At 42.4% G+C, this 19233-nt stretch overlaps 1 protein-coding gene across 1 annotated transcript in view; it reads right to left on the bottom strand.

Annotated features, from left to right (window-relative positions):
- Positions 1 to 19233, bottom strand: part of GTPBP10 (GTP binding protein 10) — a 343147-nt gene that overhangs the window by 28399 nt on the left and 295515 nt on the right. The window contains exon 9 of the mRNA XM_069648367.1: positions 15081 to 15204. Within this exon, the coding sequence (XP_069504468.1) occupies positions 15081 to 15204 (124 nt within the window). The remainder of the gene's footprint in view (positions 1 to 15080; positions 15205 to 19233) is intronic.

Below are 19233 nucleotides of genomic sequence, written 5' to 3'. Positions count from 1 at the left end.
ACAGCTTGCAGAGAGAGGTTTGTTTTGGGAACACATGTCACAAAAATGAACAATATAAATGGAAAGCTGTGCTGTGAAAAACAAAATATTTCAAGTAGCCCACATATGAAAATATTTACTTTCATTTGAATGTTATCAATGTGCCTGATCCCACAACATTTACGTATTCTTTCAAAGATGGCCCAAGGCGAAGTGCAGACAGACTCTGACTTTACTATTCTTCAATAGGGCAATACCTGGAAAAAAGGACAAATTCAGTGTGGGACAGTTTGTTTGGCCAACATGGTCTTCTTTTCTGGAATAAACAGAATTTGAATACAAAAGCAGTGGGTTAACATATAGAGACGGCAGGGACTGACAGGGAAGGTGGGGACTGGTGAGTTCTGCGATTTCGCACCACACTGGGTGGACTGTTGCAGCAAGGGCAACACATGCAATGAGCAACAATAAAAAGAAAAAAAATTACATCACTAAAATTCCAGCATGCCTCGAATCAGTGCAGTTTTGAAAGGCTTACTGGCTTCTGTGTATATCTACTCCAGCAATCATATGGATTTCTGCATTGATGGGCGCGCGCCTGGTTCTCCTCCACATGTGGGCCTCCACAGTAAGATGTAAATGTGCAAAGGCCACAGGAGCATGTTCATAGTGCACATTGGCAAGACATATTCCCCTTTGCTTGTCATTTCAATGTTGGCCAACACTGTGGCAAATAAATCTTTGGTCTATTGCTATCTGCAGCCACTTATGATTCCTAGTTTCCATCGAGGTTAGACTTAATTTATTTTATTTATTGGTTATTTGTAAAACACCTATACAAAAAACTTTGTTTCAAGGCGCCACAAGACAAAAAAAGAGGGGGGGGGCAGGGAAGACCAAACCACTAGGCCTTGTGTCATTCAGATCATGCAAGAGCAGTAACAAGAAGTGCAGGGGTAGTGGATGGGGTGGTGGGTGTAGGTCTGGGCAGAAGGGAAAATGCTAGGGTGGGAGGGAGGTGCAGGGCAAGAGGAGGTATACAAGTGCAGGAGGAGGGGAAGAAGAGGGCCAATAGGGCTAGGCAAGTCCTAAGGGGATGCCATGTGGGCAAGTGCCAGGGGAAGAGGGGAGTGAGGACCACATGCGAAGCGCAAGGACAGGCATGGATCAGGCTCGGTAGGGATAGGCATCCCATCAGGCTTGTCAGGGGTAAGGGGTCGGAAGGGTAAGTGCAGGTTGTTGGGGGCAGAAAGACAGGGTGCTGGGGTATACTGGGTAGGGAAGGTCTGGGGAGCCAAAAGTAGCTCCTGGAAACTGTTGGTTTTAAGCTCACCAGTCTCTTCTTCATTTCATTTGAGTCACATACTTGACATAATCAGACTGACATTTATTTTTGTAATATAAATAAATGATATTGATGGTAATAAATACAAAAATCAAAGAACAATAGAACTGTTAAGGCCTATCTAGTGACATTACTTAAACAGTAATTAATTAAAAAAAAAATGTATTTAACAATTACATCTCAAGTGACATACTATTCCATGTATTATACAGTTTCCAAATACTATGCAGAAGCTTGAAACTGGCTTTGTTAAACAATGTGAAGAGAGCCCACATCATTTGAATCTTGAAGTCAACCTTTCAACAACTGGACCCTGGAAACAAAACCTGAATAAATTCCATGTGTTTGCATGGCTAGGACATTCAATGTCAGATCTTTCACAAATTCAAAATCCATCTGCTGGAAGATTGACTTTGCCACCCAGTGCTTGCTTCTGTTGGTAAACTGCTTGCTGTAACAAAGCATCCCGAAAGTTCCTGCAGTTTCTGCTAGCTCCCTTCCAACATTCTCATTGTGTGCAAGTACAGCCAGTCTTGTTCTGTTCTCCATACCATCTATGCCAAAATGCAACCTTTTAGGCCTATACTTTAGGCACATATTATGGAACACCGCCCAATCCCTAGTGTTCCAGACCTCGGAGAGTCCTCTCATGTCTTTTGAAAGCATTTTGTCATACATAATCTTCTCAAGTGCTGCGTGAGGCGGGGAGCCTGGAACCAGCCACCTTTTCTTAAGCTCTTGCTGAATGGTCCATGTGCACATTCGTGGAATGTTCGTTTTCTTTTCAAGAGTGTATGTTAGAACAATGGTTAATCAATGAATACCATTTTTCAAGCAGAATATCTACAGATCCATTACAGGTTTTTGAGCTCCACCAAAGATGGTTGCTGATACACTGACCAATTTAAAATATTTTCTGTAGTTTTTTTTCCAGTAGCTCTCATTTTCTTCTAAATTGATTTTGTGATGTTCCATGCATCATATTGATTCTTTATGTCTGGGAACTGCTCTCGCACGGCCTTAGCTATTGAAATTTACTGGTCAGTGGCTATCATGTCTATTTGCATTCCTCTGGATTGCATAAGTTGAAAGGATTTAATGAAACCATATTTTTCCATTGCAACAGAAGATGTACATTCAGTTATTTGCACGACTGAAATATTTTTTTGGTTTCCATGTCTTGGAAGTGGCGAGTGCAGCATTTAGCAGAAAAACCTGGACAGTCACTCTGTCGATCACCAGCAAGCCAGAGCCTTTTGCCCATTGACATCTGTTTGAGTGTCCATGCCTGGCTAATAGCAGGAAATCCTGATAATTGTAGTACTGGGACATCCAATTTAAATTCCGGCACTGGACATCTGCATCACGACACTGAAACTTGCGAGGACCATACTAAGCCTCAAAATGTAGCTGCTCCCAAGTGAGAACCAGTTGGCAAGCAACATCATGACTTTGTTTAGTTGTCTGAGTCTTTACGCTCCTCTTCTTCCTAAGCCTTTAATCGAAGAGAACAAAATAATTTATAGCACACATATAGAATGTATGAATTAAAACATGAAAATGTAATATCGATGAAATAAACTTTTTTTTAAAAAAACACTTTCGGTTATGTAGCCTTTTTTCTGATTTTTCTTCAAAACAGTGAAATTGGATTTGTCGATCACCAGACCAAGCTGAAAAACAGCATTTTGAAATGGTATAAACCTTGAAATTTGTTCTTCCACTTAAAGTATTACATATAACAAAATGTCAATAAGGAAATGTTTAAAACATATTAAATATTACATCACAGTTAAATGGATAACTGATATTTTACAATATATTATGTATACCTCTTTTCCATGTGTCTCTTGATTCAATTTCGACTGCTTCAGTAGTACATTCCTTGTACGTAAATTCAAAGAACGTCGATTGAATTGTTAATAAAATGAATGTTAAAATCTTTGTTCTCACAAAGTACATCGTGAGAATATTGATTTAATGATCGTCCACCTTACAATATCAGCTAAACTATGTAGAAAGATACGGTTAATCGTGATTATTGCATGGGTTTCTGAGATAAATACACCAAGGTTGTTGATATATTGCTTTGCAATTTGCTGACAGTATTAAAAAGTATCAAAAAAGTTATCTTAATGTAGAACAATAACTATTAGTATAAATAAATGATCACTTCTCATACCTCATTCTCCAGACCAGTTGCAGAAGAATAGTATGTTAAAGTTCCAGGCGCGACCTATAGAACAGTAATTGTAATATTAAAGATGTAATATCAGCAACAAAAAAATAACATGTTGGTTGATATTGACAAAGAATCCTACAAGCCAGTTTGCATCAAAAGCTAATATTATACATAACAATCAATATGTTTAAGTTGAACTTCAACAAATACATATTTTGTATAGTCACATCGGAAGGAATATTAAAAAAAAAAAAAAACTTGAAAAGGTGAGTGAGGTTGCTGTTGACTCCGGAATAGTGGTCGATCTAGCATCACAGTCCTTTAATCTATGTATATATTCATACCATTGTTCAATAGAAAATGGACATTATTATAATTTAGAGCACATCAACAACTATAAAAATAGTTTGTGTTCAAGTTGCTTCGCCTCACCATTAGGATGTTGGACGTGTCTGTGGTTTCCTCAATGGTAACTGTCTGTAATACCATTAGTGCGATCTATGTAAAGACAGCCAGGGTAATTTTAGAAAAATTACCTATTTTTAAAGGACGCAAATTGAGTGCGTTCGGAAAGGCGGCCATTCCACTGAAGTATTCAAGTGTCTATCAAGTAGATATACAAAAAGTAATCTAAAGTACAATATGTCCAAACCACAGTCCAATGTGTCACAAAGGAAATAAAAATAACAAAGGAAATATTCCCCAAAAACTGAATCGTTCATTAGGTTACCTGTTCACAGACTATTTCAATATATTGAGTAGTCATTTATAAGACATATTATACAGGCAAATTTAGAAAATGGTAAAATGCATTTAAAAATTCAGCGTACACTACTCACCTGGGTCAGCATGTGCTGAAATTCAGTTGGAACTGCATAGGGAAGTAATTTGCGAAGGAGTCTGGGACGACGCTTTTTAGTGTACTGTGATTGTTCGTACATATCTTCTGAGAAGTGCAGAATCAATTGCCCCTCATGTCACCCAAGACATCCATGGCTCTGCTCAAGAGCCATTTTCTTATTAAATTTAAATCCTTTGGAAAAACATGCAGGAGTGTACTCTGACTTGAGTGAGTAAATCGAACATCATATTCCTTACAGAATAAAAAAAATGTACTTTATAAAAAATGGCACCTAAACCAAATGTGCATTGAAAACATGCACTATGAAAGATTACATTTGGAAACAATACTCTGTAATGTTATGTGCTAATTACAGAGGTAAAAATGCATAGGATGGTTGATAATGGTGTAGACTTTTTGAATAAAATAAAATGAGACTAGGGTGTACATTGAGTTTAAAGCAATAGAAAGTGGCCTAGCAGAGAACGTTGACACTAAAGAAAATAGTAAAAGTTGAGTAACAGTTACTTAGAAGAACAGTTGAGCCGACTCCGCAAGCAAGGTAAAAAGTGGAGCGCTGGGGATAACCTTTGTGGATCTCAGATGTTTTCTTGTTAACTCCCACAGTGTTTATAAAGGATTAGAGAGGTGAGTGTGCATATGAATGTCTGACATGTTCGTTCACTCCCACTAGCCCTCTATGACAATGTGTGACCTCCTCAATCCCGCCAGTGCAGCCCAATTGCGATCACACGCCCACATGTGTGAACTGTCATTGATAGCGGAGGGGGATGGATGTGGATGAGGCGAGCGCAATAGACACGGTACACAGTAAAAGCACACAGACATAGGTTGATTGCAGGGACTGGGTCTTCAATGGGGAGTCTGTAGACACTGGGTCGGGTGTGGCTATGTGGCTAAGGGTGCCCATGCGAAAGAACCCTTTGTGGTGTACATGGTATTCGGCACCTTGAGCGTTTCCATCCTCCCAGCCCCCTTGCGAGTGCACGCCCACTGGTGCAACTGTCATTGATAGCAGAAGGGGATGTAAATGGATGAGGCAAGCACAATAGGCCCGGAACACAGCCAAAGACACAAACACAGGTTGATTGCAGGGACTGGGTCTTCAAAGGGGAGTCTGAAGACACCAGGTCTGGAGTGGCCATGTGGATAAGGGTGCCCATGGGAACGAACCCTTTGTAGTTTACATGGTATTCGACACCTTGAGCGGTCCCATCCACCGAGCCCCAATGCATTGCACACCCACAGGTGTGAACAGCCATTGATAGTGAAGGGGGGATGGATGTGGATGAGGGGAGTGTGATAGGCCAGTGAACTTGTAAAAGCACACCAATTTTTTGCAATACTCTTAGATGTTTGGACATGTTGTGGATGGCAATGACACTACAAATTATACTGCTGCGGTCGAGGTACTGTATGTATAAATCCACAGTATTGTCCTTGGTAACTGGGGAATTCATCACGAATGGCTCAAACCACACAGGCAGGTATTACTTGTTGATTGAGAAATCCCAGTCTTCCATGAATCCACAATGCAAAGGCATGATATGCCACAAGTCTGTACCACCTGTGTAAGAGATACAGAAATAGTTTATTTGAATGAACCTAATATTTTTTTCTTTTTTTGCACTGGCTTGTAAACTAAACTGTAAGGCATTGTTATGCTTTAACAAGTACCTTGTCATGCAAAGTACTGACTACTTGTGATTTCAAGTAAGGATCAATTAGAAATGTGAACGCACATTCCAAGAAAAACAGTTGAAAGAAACTTAACTGTTCGGATGATAAATCTAAAGATGAACACTTTGGTTTCAGATTAGAATGAGTCATTTATCAAATTTACAGAATTTTTTTTGTTGTAAGTGATCCACTGAAGTTATATTGATGTAGGGGAACAACATAATATGTTGGCTGTCTCGGTCGTCAAACACACAACAGTTACGAGGGCAAACTGTAGCTCGAAGTTCGAGCATAAGGACCATCATCATTCACAACACGAATCTTGTAAGGCAGGCGGCTCGGAAGTCATTCAGCTCGGTAACACATAGCAGTGGTGTGTCTTCTTTGGCAATATAGGCCAAGTAGCCAGAGTTTACTCTGCAACAGCAGTTCTCCACGCGATGGCAGGTGATTGATCCTCATGAATCATCTGATACCACATCGTCTCGAGTTTTTTCTTTCAAGGTTTTCCTCTTCTGAATATTCAAGCTTGTACAGGTAGGGCTGAATTTTTGCCATAGTTCCTTAATAGTGAAGAAACACAATCAACGGTGAGGTAAATAAAAACATTTTTGTCTGTATACAGTAAAGAAAAAAGGTTTCCCATTAACATCGAATGTTAAAGACAAGCAAAGAAACAGCCATGTTACAAAAACACAGTGAAAAGACATTTGTCCAGAATATAATAAATGAAAAGCGACTACTGAGTTAATTCATTTTAGGCAGTCGACGTACTGGTTCTCATTGTGTCGTACTTAGCAGATAGCTCAACAGAGCAGAAACAAGTCCCGGAAACTCGAAATGAAATACACTAACACAATGGAAAAAGAAACTCCAATGTTGTGTGATCAGAAAGGGTTTATTTAAACTTGTCGAGGAATGAGGAATCTTGGCATTTCCATGGAGACACGTCAATAGATTGCGCACAGAGGACGTTGACATGAGACTTGCATTTGGGTTGTGAAATGGGGCGTGAGCGTCTAGTGATGTCAGCAGTAAGGACGGGTGATCCGAATTAGTGCAACAAGGGCACTTGAATTTAGGGCGATGGATCAATGGATAAGATTAGCACAAGATGGAGGTACCTGACCTGTCGTTTTCGCATGTGCTTAAGTGAGAAAATGTGGGTAAATTGCATTGGAATTTTTGTTTAAGATCGATCGATGCATGTTCTGAAATACATGGCCAATCGATTGGGCCAATACAATTTCTGACCAAACTACCCCTTTAATCCTTCTATTTGCTTTAACAATGGCATGTCAGTTTGTATCAACTCGCGTTTGCAGTTTAACAGTACAAACAATATGTCGCTGATACTGTTGCTTTAAGGTAGTGTTAGGGAGAATTCTCATTCTATGGCTAATTCCCTTAACTATAGAGTCCCCCAGCAGCTTTGCTGGATTTGAAGGGTTTGTTTCTTTTTACCTGCTAAGAGTGAGACTCTTTTTCCCACTCTTAGGCATTTTTGCTGTGTGTGTTCTAAGCTATTTTTGTGTTTAATGCCTATGGGATTTTCTCTCCCCCATAGGAACCATCTTTATTCACATGTGTTACCCAGCACCCTCAGTGCAGTGACACAGGGGTGTCGTAGCGACCCCCAAACCTAGACTCCATACCCTGGCACTGACTACTCTCTCCCAGGGCATGTAAAGTCCCCATTGACTTTACTAGTCAAATCTTATGAACTTAACCAGTACAACCCATCTTACCATGGAGGTACTGAAAAGGGTTAATAGTTTTTCCCTTAGGTTCATTTTTGAGGGGGTACCGTAAAGTCCCTCTCTCTAAAGTTGCTGGCTGGTGGCAGTGGTTACTATCGTAAATATTCAACCGCGAATACTATGGGATTTTCCCATTGTTCGAGGCTGCCACTTTTTCTGACAGCCTCTAACATACCACCGGTTTATTTTATTATTAACTTTACTCCGGTTGGTTTTATTTGCCAGAACTTTAATATAACTTCTTTCTCGTGTCTTACTCTAAACTCCTAACCCAGGTCGGGGATCCTTTGTTCGTCCGTTTGGCGGGCTTCTGCCGGAAAGTCCTCCTTTCGGCACCACTGAGTCTGGGGTGGGTCCATTGTGTGGGAGGGGGAGTAGGCCCCATGGGAGGGGGAGTAGGCCCCATGGACAGGGTTGCCTCCGCAACTCATGTCGCACTCTATCCTGATAGGCTGGAGGGTATCCCGCCAAGATGACCACTCAACTGTGTGAGTGACAGCTAGGCTGTATGAATGGGATTCTTTTTGCATAAAAGCAGGGTCCTAAGGACTGGAAGAGCAAGACGTTGCCACTGGAACTACGGAACCGAAGGGGAGCGAAGCCACGGACATTTTCAGCACCTGCACCACCAGTGAAGCCCTGCTGCAGCGTCTCACCACTTTTCTTCTACACGACAAGAGGAGATCTTCTTCGCAAGAGCCTTCTTCCCTTGAGCTGGTGGGACCAAGCAGTTCGCCAATCACTTCCTCAGACCTGCCTTGGTCGAATTGCCAGTGCCCAGCACTTGGAGGCCGGATAGCCAGGCAGCCATCCACCCGGACCGCGATTTAAAGGAGCGTACCTTTTTTTCGTTGGGCAGCACCGCGGCTGGTTTCATCCCTGGGTAGTACAGTAACTCGAACCTTCCTCCACAACGAGAGCCTCTCTTCCTCTGCTGGAACCCCCGAACTGCAGGAACTACCAGGAACAACCACCACCGCAGGAGCCACTTCTTCATTCAAAGGGTACTTGGTTTCGCCAGGCCTCCCTTTCTGCCCGGTGGCCCTAAAGGTGTTTTAAATCCTTTATCTACCTGTTGGGTTGGCCGCCCTTTCGTCTAACATTGTCTTTCGCCTTGCATCTACCCTTTCAATATTCGTTAACCAAAGACTCTTGGTCCTGTACCACTGACTCTGGCTCAGGCCTATTGACTCTGGCTGATTTGTTAGATCTGCTCTCACTAGATTGATTCTCCATGAGAAATGTGTTGATGCACCTGAATCTTCTAAACTCCTCTTCCTTCCTACTGTTTTAACTTGTGAAGTGCCATTTTGCTCAGTTTTCAATTACTTATCTTTCTGCTAAAGTATTACTGTGCATTACTTGTTCACAAAACTTCAGGGAAGTGCTGCTAGGGGGTGCCTGAAGATATTTCGGTTTAACTTGTGCTTTCCCTCCCTTTCGCTAAATTGCTAGAGTGCCATTTGTAGTTGGTTTTCATTGTGCCGTTTTGCTCACTTTTCACTCTACTGCAAACTTGTCTACAATTGACTAGGGAGTTGTATATACCTTTCCTTGACTAAACTTAACTTGCTTTATCAGCTGTGATTTATGTGTTGAACTAGATGTGTATAAAATAAACTATATATTCTCTTTTTGATACAAAGCTTTGGTCAGTGTTTCCTTGTGCCATAGTGCTGTAATACCTATTGTGTAAACCCTGAATACTGCTCATCTCCCTCTTGAGATAAGTCTGACTGCTTAGCCAGAGCTACCAAATAAATCTTTGTGGTACAGACTGATACCAAAGGGGATTTTTCTTGCTCATAACTGTGGTCTTAATCTTCTGTAGTGCTCCCTAAGGGAACTGCACAGGATTCTGCCTAACAGGTATCACGCATGCTTGCAGAGCTGCTCGGTGATACCTGTGTCTCTGGAACTCACCGTTTCTTGAGCTCTTGGATGCACACGCAGCTTTGCTGAAGGATTCCTCTGCTTCCACTGAACCACGATGGTTAGGGATCTTCAGTCTGCCCCTAAAATGCTCTGGCGTGGCTCTAACACCCAGAGTCAACAAGCACAGGTGTTAGACGAGCAACAGAGTCAGGATTACGGATCGACACAGTTCGGCACTGCTTCCCTCTGCACACAGGGTTAGGAGTTTTAAAGCCAGTCTCGAGACACGTTCTCTGCTCGCTCCGCTCCCCACGGTTCACCACAGATCCTGCTGGTCTTCTCGTTCTGCTACTCCTCACACAGGTCTTCCTGTTTTTTCTGTCACTCTCTCTTTTTCTGGGCTGATCTCTTTTCATAAACCTGCAGCTCCTTGACCGGATGCAGGTGTGCATGCTTCATTAGACCTGCCTTACCATAATTAAAGGAAAATGCCCGACTCTCACTGCAGACATCTTCCTCGCCCCAGTACCAGAGTGGTGAAAGAAACCAGTCTTCATTGCTCTCAGTTGTGCCTTCTTTGTCGCAGTACTGTAAAGAGTTAATTGTGGCGGAAAAAGGGGAGCTGGCTTACCCATAAAGGTTGTGGAAGGGATTGGTTGTAACTAGGTAACAGGGGATACATGTCTCACTCCTCTTATATGTAACCCTTTTCCCTCTCTTTATGGTACGTTTGGGTCGATGGTATCTCATACCCTTTTTCTGGTCACTAGGACATATATGACAATACTCCATTACTGCCCTTGGGATAGAGGGTTCTTCTTGGACGGGACGGGGGAATATTGTGTCTCGCCCAAGTACATCTCTCTCTCCCAATCCCCAAGGACCCTCTACTCAGGTGATCCCATCTCGTTTCTCCACCCCCAGGGTCAGCATCTAAAGGCAATGGCCTTTCCCTGGCCACCTGCACAGAGGATTCAAGGGGAGTAGATGTGAGGATGCCCTCAGGTTTCTCACACTACTCAGCGTGGATGGTACCCAAGGTTCAGGACCAGTACAGATGTCTACTCTTAGAGTGCCTTCCAATTTTAGCGGACTCTACGATTGTCAATTGTAATAATGTTCTTAATTTGTTTCACGCTATACCATTGTTCTGTCTGAGTCAAGGGACATAGCCCAAGTGGAGTTTTGTAGTGATGCTAATTTATATTTTTCTCTCCCAGAATACAGACTATGAGGCCTTTGTGAAAGAGAGGCAACTAAGCAATCTCCGAATCTCCAAGAGATTGGAGCTGTATCCGCATAAGGTTCTTGAGACTAGTCGGGTTGTTGTCAAAAATGTGCTAGAGGACATGGCTGGCGAGTGCTTTAGCAGTTAAAGGTTAACCAGCCTCTGAGGAATCATCCGAGGGTATCCTTGTGGCTTCGTAGAATACATGTGGTTTTCCCCCTCCGTTTAGGTAGATTTCTTTAACCCTTCACAATATGACATCTTTTGTTTGCAAGAAACTTGGCTGTTGGTCCCACACTCTACTGGACGGCTATTTGTTATGGTTAGACCCCGCTGTCAAGGGGTGTCCGGCATCAGGCCTTTTCACTGCTCTCTGTAATGGTATAGGAGCTCCAGTTTTGGAAATACCCTAACCCTTTTATACAGGCCTCTAAACGTCTTAGGGGCCTGCAAGGCTGAAGAGGTATGAGTCTGAGACAGTGGTGCTATGTTTGTTGGCAAAGATTTATAAAAGTAAAGAAAAGGAAAAACCTATCTGGCCCTAATTCTATGAGGTGTTGCCCTACCTCAACAAAAACACTAAAGACGCAGTCATGATGTCCAGCAAAGTAAAACGTCCACAGTCCAAACCTATTTCCACCCCTACACTGTAGACTAAGGAAAAAGTGAGTGTCTTGATCCAGAAGGAGGCTTCTCTTGTTCTGGATGCAAGTTCAAATGTTCAGTTCTTGAAGAGAGATCACTGTGAATGATTCTTTAACTTAAATGTTCTTGCTGTAATCCTCCACACGCATACAAAACAACACAGTTACCAAGTATCAAGAGGGACAGGGGGATTCTTCCCCTCTTCTTTTCTCCAGTTCAAAAATGTAGTATTAAGTCTGGTTCACTATCAGCCAGACTTGACTGTAGACCATATCACAAAAACACAGTTCACAAGTATCAGGGGGGTGGGGGAAGACTCTTGCTATGTTCTTTCTGTACCTCACACACATAGCATCAAGCCTGGTTCAGTATCCTGCTAGACTTGACTGTATATCTTACTATTCCAGAAAATGTCTCTTCTTTTGGCAATGAGTATCTTTACTTCTCGCACCTGTCTTTCTATCTTATCTGGGTTCCAAACCGCTCTGGGTTGTCCTCGTATTTCCCAAACTTGTTGAGTAGCTTGTCTCCCTTGTATTTGGGTCCCAGACCCCTTTATATTATCTTGGGACCTACCAGATTTGCTCTGGGCCCCAGACCCTTAACAGTGTGCTTCTTTGGATTTGTGTGGGTCCTTAACCCCCGTTTACTCTTGCGAAGGGCGCCCGACTCTGTATGGGTCCCAGAACCTGGTGTGCTGCTCTTGCAGGGCTTCATCAACTTCGTATGGTTCCCAGACCCTGGTGTGCTGCTCTTGAGGGGCTTTCCCATGACTTCATCTGGGTCGGTTAAGTGTACAAATATATATTTTCAAAGCCCCAGCACACTAGATTATAAAATGTCTCTTCTATTGCCTATTTATTCAATCAAAAGCATACAGAAATGATTTAAAACAACAAGAATAATAAGTAATACATATAGTTTGGATAAAATAATTCACTGTTGTTACAGCTTTAAAGTACAACCACATCTTGTCAAAAAACCACACTGGAAAGTTCCCACACAGGCATGCAGAGAGCTATTTTGCATCAACGGGCCCTGGAGCGATGCGTCCCTCTTCCATTGAAACTTTCTCTGACCGACTGTCCCCTTTCTTTAAAAAACCGTTGCAAATGCATGATAGCTAGAACTTTCTGGCATTTTCCAAGTCTCTAACTGTTGAAGGTTTCCATGTGCCCCTGGCCGGAGTGACCCATGACAACACCCAAGCGGCAAATCTTTCCCTTTCTCATGAGAGTCTCAAAAACAGCTACATAACTTTTCTTCAGCTTTGCACGATTCCCTCGGAATGTTATCAAATACCAGCAGGCACCTTCTTCAAAACAGTCCTTCACGCAATGCAGAAGCAAGAACACATTATTGCCAGTGGAAGAATAGAAACCATGTTACGAGTCCACATCAAATGCAGCTTTCACTGAGGCCTGGAGCAAATGTCCATTATGGCTCTAGGAGTACCCAAAATACACTACACATAGTGCCATGTTTTACAAGCATTACAGGGTCCCAGACCCTGGGGTGCTGTTCTTGTGGGGGTTCCTCGATTTCGTATGGACACAGACCCTCCTCTCAGCTTTACCGTATGTTGTGTCCAGGCCTGATTCACTAACCTGCCACGCACTGGTTTTCATATGACTGTCTTAGTTTGTCCCAAACGCTTGTACGAGGGAGCTGGGGTTCTTCAGCCTTCCCCAAACACCTCTTTTGCTCGCTTCTATCTCCAACACCAGCTACAATAACCGTGGGAAAATTACTGGATCTGCACACAAGTGGAATGTACAAAGAATGTACAAAGCATTTTAAATGCGAGACAAAGTCCTTATTCCAGCTGGCAACGTTTACTAATGCGATGTATAGAAATCCATTTTTAAGAATACGCTTTAACTTGTTTCATACGAGAGAGGTTAGAAGTGCCCCCTCTAAACTAGAAGATGGACTCTTATTGTAGATTTTGCAAAGCTCCTTCCGAATTAGAAACGTTAAGAAACAAGATAGTATCTTGTCCCTGCCTAATAGAGGACGCTGCATTTTGGCCCATTTTTTAACACAGTATAGAGCCATCACTCAAGAGGACTGGTGGTCTAGATAAAGAATGTAGGGGCAACTATTTTGGTTTTGTTTTAGCTACAATCAGATTTTTAAATTAATTGTTTTAGTGAATATTTGTTTTTACAAGCCCAACGCTAATTAAAACAATTGTAAAAAAATTAGCACCCAGCGGGGGAGCTAACCAATCTGGTTGCTCAGATCGCAGTCTGAATCCCACGATCCAAGCCTGCGCTCCACGCAAAATGATGGCTGCTTAACCCGCCTCGCCATCTTCCCCCGCCCTCCATCCCTTCAGGTCTCCGGTTCTAGCCCGCCCCCACTGACCTGATTTCATTTGGCGGCAGATCTACAAGCATGTCGCTCCAGCCACCTGGGCGCCATGGAAATGGAAAGTGGATTGCGTATGGAGCCCCACCTTTCAGATACATGGCGTCCATCTTAAGTATTTTGTTTCAATGAACAGGACGCCATGAGCCATCCCGTTCATTGAAACAAAATACACTGCTCTTAGCACCCCAGGTTTGTGGATTTAAAACCCGGGGTGCTAACAGCAGTAACACCTGATCGGGTAACGGCACCAGTGCCTATCGGTAAGGCCTTGGGTCCAAGGCCGTTACCACCAGATCCGGCCAGCTGGCGTGAGTGTTATTGCTCAAGTGTGCCCCCCCCATTTTTCAGTTATGAACTATGTGTGAAATGTTCTCCTAATGTTCATCAAGCATTGTGTACACCCAATATTCGGTAACAATACACATGACTAAGTGATGAGCGCATGTGAGCCCACTTCCTCATCCAAACACAGCATCCTCAAAGACCCCAGGTGTTCTTGTACATAACTGCTGTAATAGCAATTGACAGTTTCTCGATCAAGGATCTACAAAAATCTGAAACCTGGGATGTCGACCCGCCATTATACTTCTCTTCTCTAACCTCCTTTCACTATTGCACAGATACATGGTTACTAAAACTAGTTCTTTTATTAATGCTTTTCACCTAATATTTTAAGTTCTTCGTTACAGATTAAGAACAGAGTGCTCCTCACTTTTTTACGCTTTGCTCACAAATGAAGTATTTCTTGATAGTTTTAAATTTTGCTGATCAAATGATTATCGTGTTGAGCATTGCACAAATGTCTACTCTTAGAAAAATATCTGAGCAGCCAAGCGGCCTAAGTTGTATGATTTTGATCACATTTTCAAAAACTTTCGTAGCAGTATTTGGAATTATTTCAGAAGGCAGTATCATTAGTCTATTAATGATCACACATTTTAACATTAACAACCTTTAACGCTATGTTAACAGCTTTAAGTGTGCAAACAGTCAATTCCAAAGAAATAGTGGCATGACTGCAGAAGGGTGTCCCCCTCTATTGGTCTAAGGCTTACAGTCACTTCACTAAAAGGTTATGCTTTAGTTTAAATACCATTTGTCAATATTTGTCAATTTGATATGTTATGTCCATATGGAATTGTTCTTACCGTTTGGGTTCTCCAATTGCTTCATTAGCTCATTCAATTTATCCTCTGCATTTGGCAGATCCATTTTATTGATTGCGAGAAGGGCAGGCTTTAACAACAGGTCTTCCTTGTACAATTCAAGCTCCTTAAAGACAAAAAAAGCATTTGAAAATCTCAACTCCAATCTAAACACAATTTTGAGGATAATACATTTAGATAAATTTTACTTTGTGATGTCTGGAAGGATAACACAAGTTTTCAGGACAAATACAATAAGATGTTTGTGAGGTTAAGGTGGACATTTTTGTGATGCACATTATGACATCAATTATTCTCTAAAGAGAAACTGACAAAGATCAAAGTAAGTAACCTGTAAATGATTAACATATACATTTAAATCATAAATATTTCTTTCCACAACATCCAAGAAGCATTTAGGATGAGTAGAAGCAAGATAATGTCCTCTTGCTTTCTGAAAATGTATTACAATACAATTTGCACTTGCGCAAGTAATGAGAGGAGCTACACTAGAACAGCGGACAGGACACAATCATGTAAAGATCAACTAATTAGAGTTATTTATCCGAGTGTGCACACGTTGTAAGAGGAATTTGCCCCATACATGTTTAAAATGTAAAATATAAAAGTTTACTTTTTTAAATGTTAATTCATTCAGCAATTTGGACATTCACATTCGAATGTTGACGCAGTGCGTTTTGAGGATAACTCTCCTCTTTATCAAGTGCTAAAAAATAAGGCTGAGCTCTCACTACTGGTATTTGAACCTCTGATTCACCAGTTCTCAGTATGTTCCTTCCTACATCTACTTCTCTGTATCAGTAACAAGATGTGTTCTGTTCTCCCAGCAGATTGGCAATTTAAGAGCCTCCACCAGCAGCACCTCAAAATTCTGTATTTGCAACCACTGATAAGCAGAAAAGATAATAAAAAAGCACAGGCAAACATGAGCGTCTCTCGAAAATCAGAACCCAGACAACAATAGTTAGCGAATGCAAGTCGTAAAGTGGTAATGAAATGGTAGTGTACAGATGTTCTCGAGTAGAGTGAGTCAGTATAACTTCAGGATTAGAACACCCAGCAACTCGATCACAAAATACCAGGCAGTAGTAAGACTTTAGTAAGCGATCTCCAACTCGGGACCTTGGTAGAGTGGCAGAGTATCTGAAGAGGAAGATGTTTGCTGTAGGTAAGTACACTGAACCTTAGACATGCACACCAAAGAAACTCTTACATTATAATTTATTTAAAATTGTATTATATATACACACATCCCAGAATCACTTTAAATACTTTAGATGTTTACACTAGAACACTGGAATATTTGAGAATACACTTCAAAGGACACTTTCACTTTTGTGTTTGTTCGCGGTTACATTTGTAGCAACGTTAGAAAGGGACAAGGTTATTGTAATATTGGTTATTACACACACCTGCATTTAACAGTTTATACAGCAATACATTTACTCTGCAAACACATGGTAAAGTCACTTTATGGGAGGAAAATAGTTAGTGAAACATTAGCTTGGTTCAAGTTTCTAGAGCGGGTTTCTATGTCCAACAAGTGTGTTAAGTAATAAATGCATCCCTAGCTAAAGACAGTTCAGAGAGGGCTCAAAGTCTTGACAAGCAGCAGAATACAAAGTGTTCCAGAGGATTTCTTCCAATCTCTAGTGTTACAGAAGCAGCAAGTTACAACTAACAAGGGAGACCTGTACAAGGACTTGAAGGGACACAAGTAGCGGCTTGAGTCGAAGGTAGGAGGTGAGGGTGACCCTGGACACCTCTAGGTGCACTCCAACGCTCTGGAGTGACTTCTTGGAATTAGGTAAGCAATCTCCCTCCCCCAAACCCCCCCCCCCCCCCCCCCAAGTACCTTAGGTTAGAAGGAAATGTTCCTGCTGGATGCTCTGCGATGTTGCAGCTCTGGACCCGCCTTCTGGAATACTTGGTCTGATGACTGAAGGCAGGACAATGAACAGGATCTCTCTGCAGAAGTCTCGAGGGAGGACCTGGGGCACTACTTTCAGAAACTTCTTGGTTCACTCTGCGGTTTTGGCGCCTTTTCTGCAGCACCAACAAAGGACACGGATCGCCCGTCAATCTTCTTCGCTTCCAGCAGTCCCACACTCTGATGAGGGGGTCTGGGCGAGTTGGATCAGGTCTCTGGAGAGGCCTTATGGATTCAGCAAAGATTTGGATGGATTCAGCCTTTCTACAACAATGCACTCGAAATGGGCAGCAGGTCTCCTGGTATTGGGGTGACAGCTCTGGAAGCTCCTAGGACCTCGGGAGATGGCTCAATTCAAGGTTCGTCCTGGGACAGATTGTTACCACCAGCCAAAGGGAAGGAGTCATCCTCTTCGGAGCGCCTCTGTCACACAGAAAACAGGGTCAGGACAGCAGTGGTCACTTCACAGTGTTGCAAAGGGTCTGCAGGCGTCTCTGGTCTTCTTCTTCGGTTACCTCTGCTTCCAGTGGTCAGCTTGCTTTTCACTCCAGAAGCCTTACCATTTATACAGTTCCAGCACACGCACCTCTGCAATCTCTCAGCATTTTACAAAAAGGGGTGTTTTGCTGTCCAATCACGACAGCCAGACCCCCATGTGGAAGCTGGTCCTATTCAGGCACTCTGGCAGACAAAGGACAGGGGGGTGGAAGACTCATGTACCTGCCAAAGGTAAATCACACTGTCCTCCCCCTCCCAGAATGGTAGAAGGGCTAACAAAGGACAACCACGCTAGTAATGGTGAATAAAGAAGGGAGGCCCAAGTTGCCCATATTGTGGACATAGCCTTTGATATAAAAATTACACAATACTTGGTAGAACATGTCCACTGCCACTAGCCATAACTAGGAGATTGTCTGTGTGACTAAAAATCACAGGAGTAGAGAGAAGGGCAGTACTGGGTATCCTTTTGGCCCTCCACTGAAGGTGGTGTGTGCCAATCTCTCAGATTATAGAGTTTTGGGAAAGAAACTAAAGAACTGTATTTACTCTAGCATACAGAAAAATAATCTTAAAGGAAGACCATAAGGGTTCCCAGCAACACTGCTGATAAGGAGCTGTGTGCTACAGTAGTACAACACAGATGTCTTTAAGAGCTATGGAGCAGACAGACTCCATATACAGGTAAAATACAAAGAATAGAGTTCCAAAAGACAGAGCCCACAAGAATGAATAAGTGGAAAAAGGATCCACTCATTCAGGATTGAAAGAAAAAGGTCCAGAAATCCAGCAAAAAGTGCTCGGGGTCTCACTAGGAGAGGGGATGAAGCATACATTCTCCCTAACAGGGACTTATTCTCTTTGCTCATCCTAAATAATGAACTGGTGCCCTGAGGTGGGATGCAGATGGTTAAATGAGGTTACAGGCATGGCATCCCAACAGCTTGCTACATCTAGCTGAGAGCAGGCCTATCACCCATTGAGGACTTGAAGAGCGTACACAGCTGTGACTCTGGAGCAGATGTTGGAGGGGAGCAGAGGTTAGTCTACTTCAAGAGTGTGCAGCTATTGCAGGAAGCAACTGACTACTCTAAGACACTACTTCGCTCAGTTCGGTCAGGTCTGAGAAGGCATCAATGCACATCTAAGACTGTACATCTGCCTCGTCTAGACTGCTCCAACAACTCCCCTAAATGAGCACGACCTGCCACACAAGGCACATATCGATATCTCATAAAAATGTCAATTCTCTGCAGAAGCGCCACAGGCCTGTCTTTTCAGAAATTATAGCACATCTCAATAGTCCAAAAGCCCCTCATTTCTGTGTATGTAAACATCCTGACTTCCTTCCTACCTTTTGTTCACAAGTCCATGTAGTGTGGCGGATCAGAAGGAGGACACTGACTCTTTCAGGACATTTCAAGGATGTTTTTGTTAAAGTAGAATGCCTAGCTTTCCCTCTCTCTATACGGTGTTCCCTACCTATTAAATTAAGGTTCTCGTCAGTAGTCTGAATTTCGGAAAGAAAAGTGTCCTCAGTCCAAACTAACCTTAAGTGACCCTACCACTATTCTAACAACTAATGATAGGAAAATGACTTCTTTCTCCTGCAGCTTGCTTCTTGAAAGTTTCTTCTTCTTGACTCATTTTAAAATGATATATTTTAGTAGTCTCTTGTGACTCCTTTAATAGGTTCACAGAATTCCT

The sequence above is a fragment of the Ambystoma mexicanum genome, chromosome 2q, assembly GCF_040938575.1.
Source record: "Ambystoma mexicanum isolate Mex_15411 chromosome 2q, UKY_AmexF1_1, whole genome shotgun sequence".
Classification (NCBI taxonomy): Eukaryota; Metazoa; Chordata; class Amphibia; order Caudata; family Ambystomatidae; genus Ambystoma; species Ambystoma mexicanum.
Note: the sequence above shows the minus strand (reverse complement) of the source record. Positions and strands in the feature narration are given on the sequence as shown.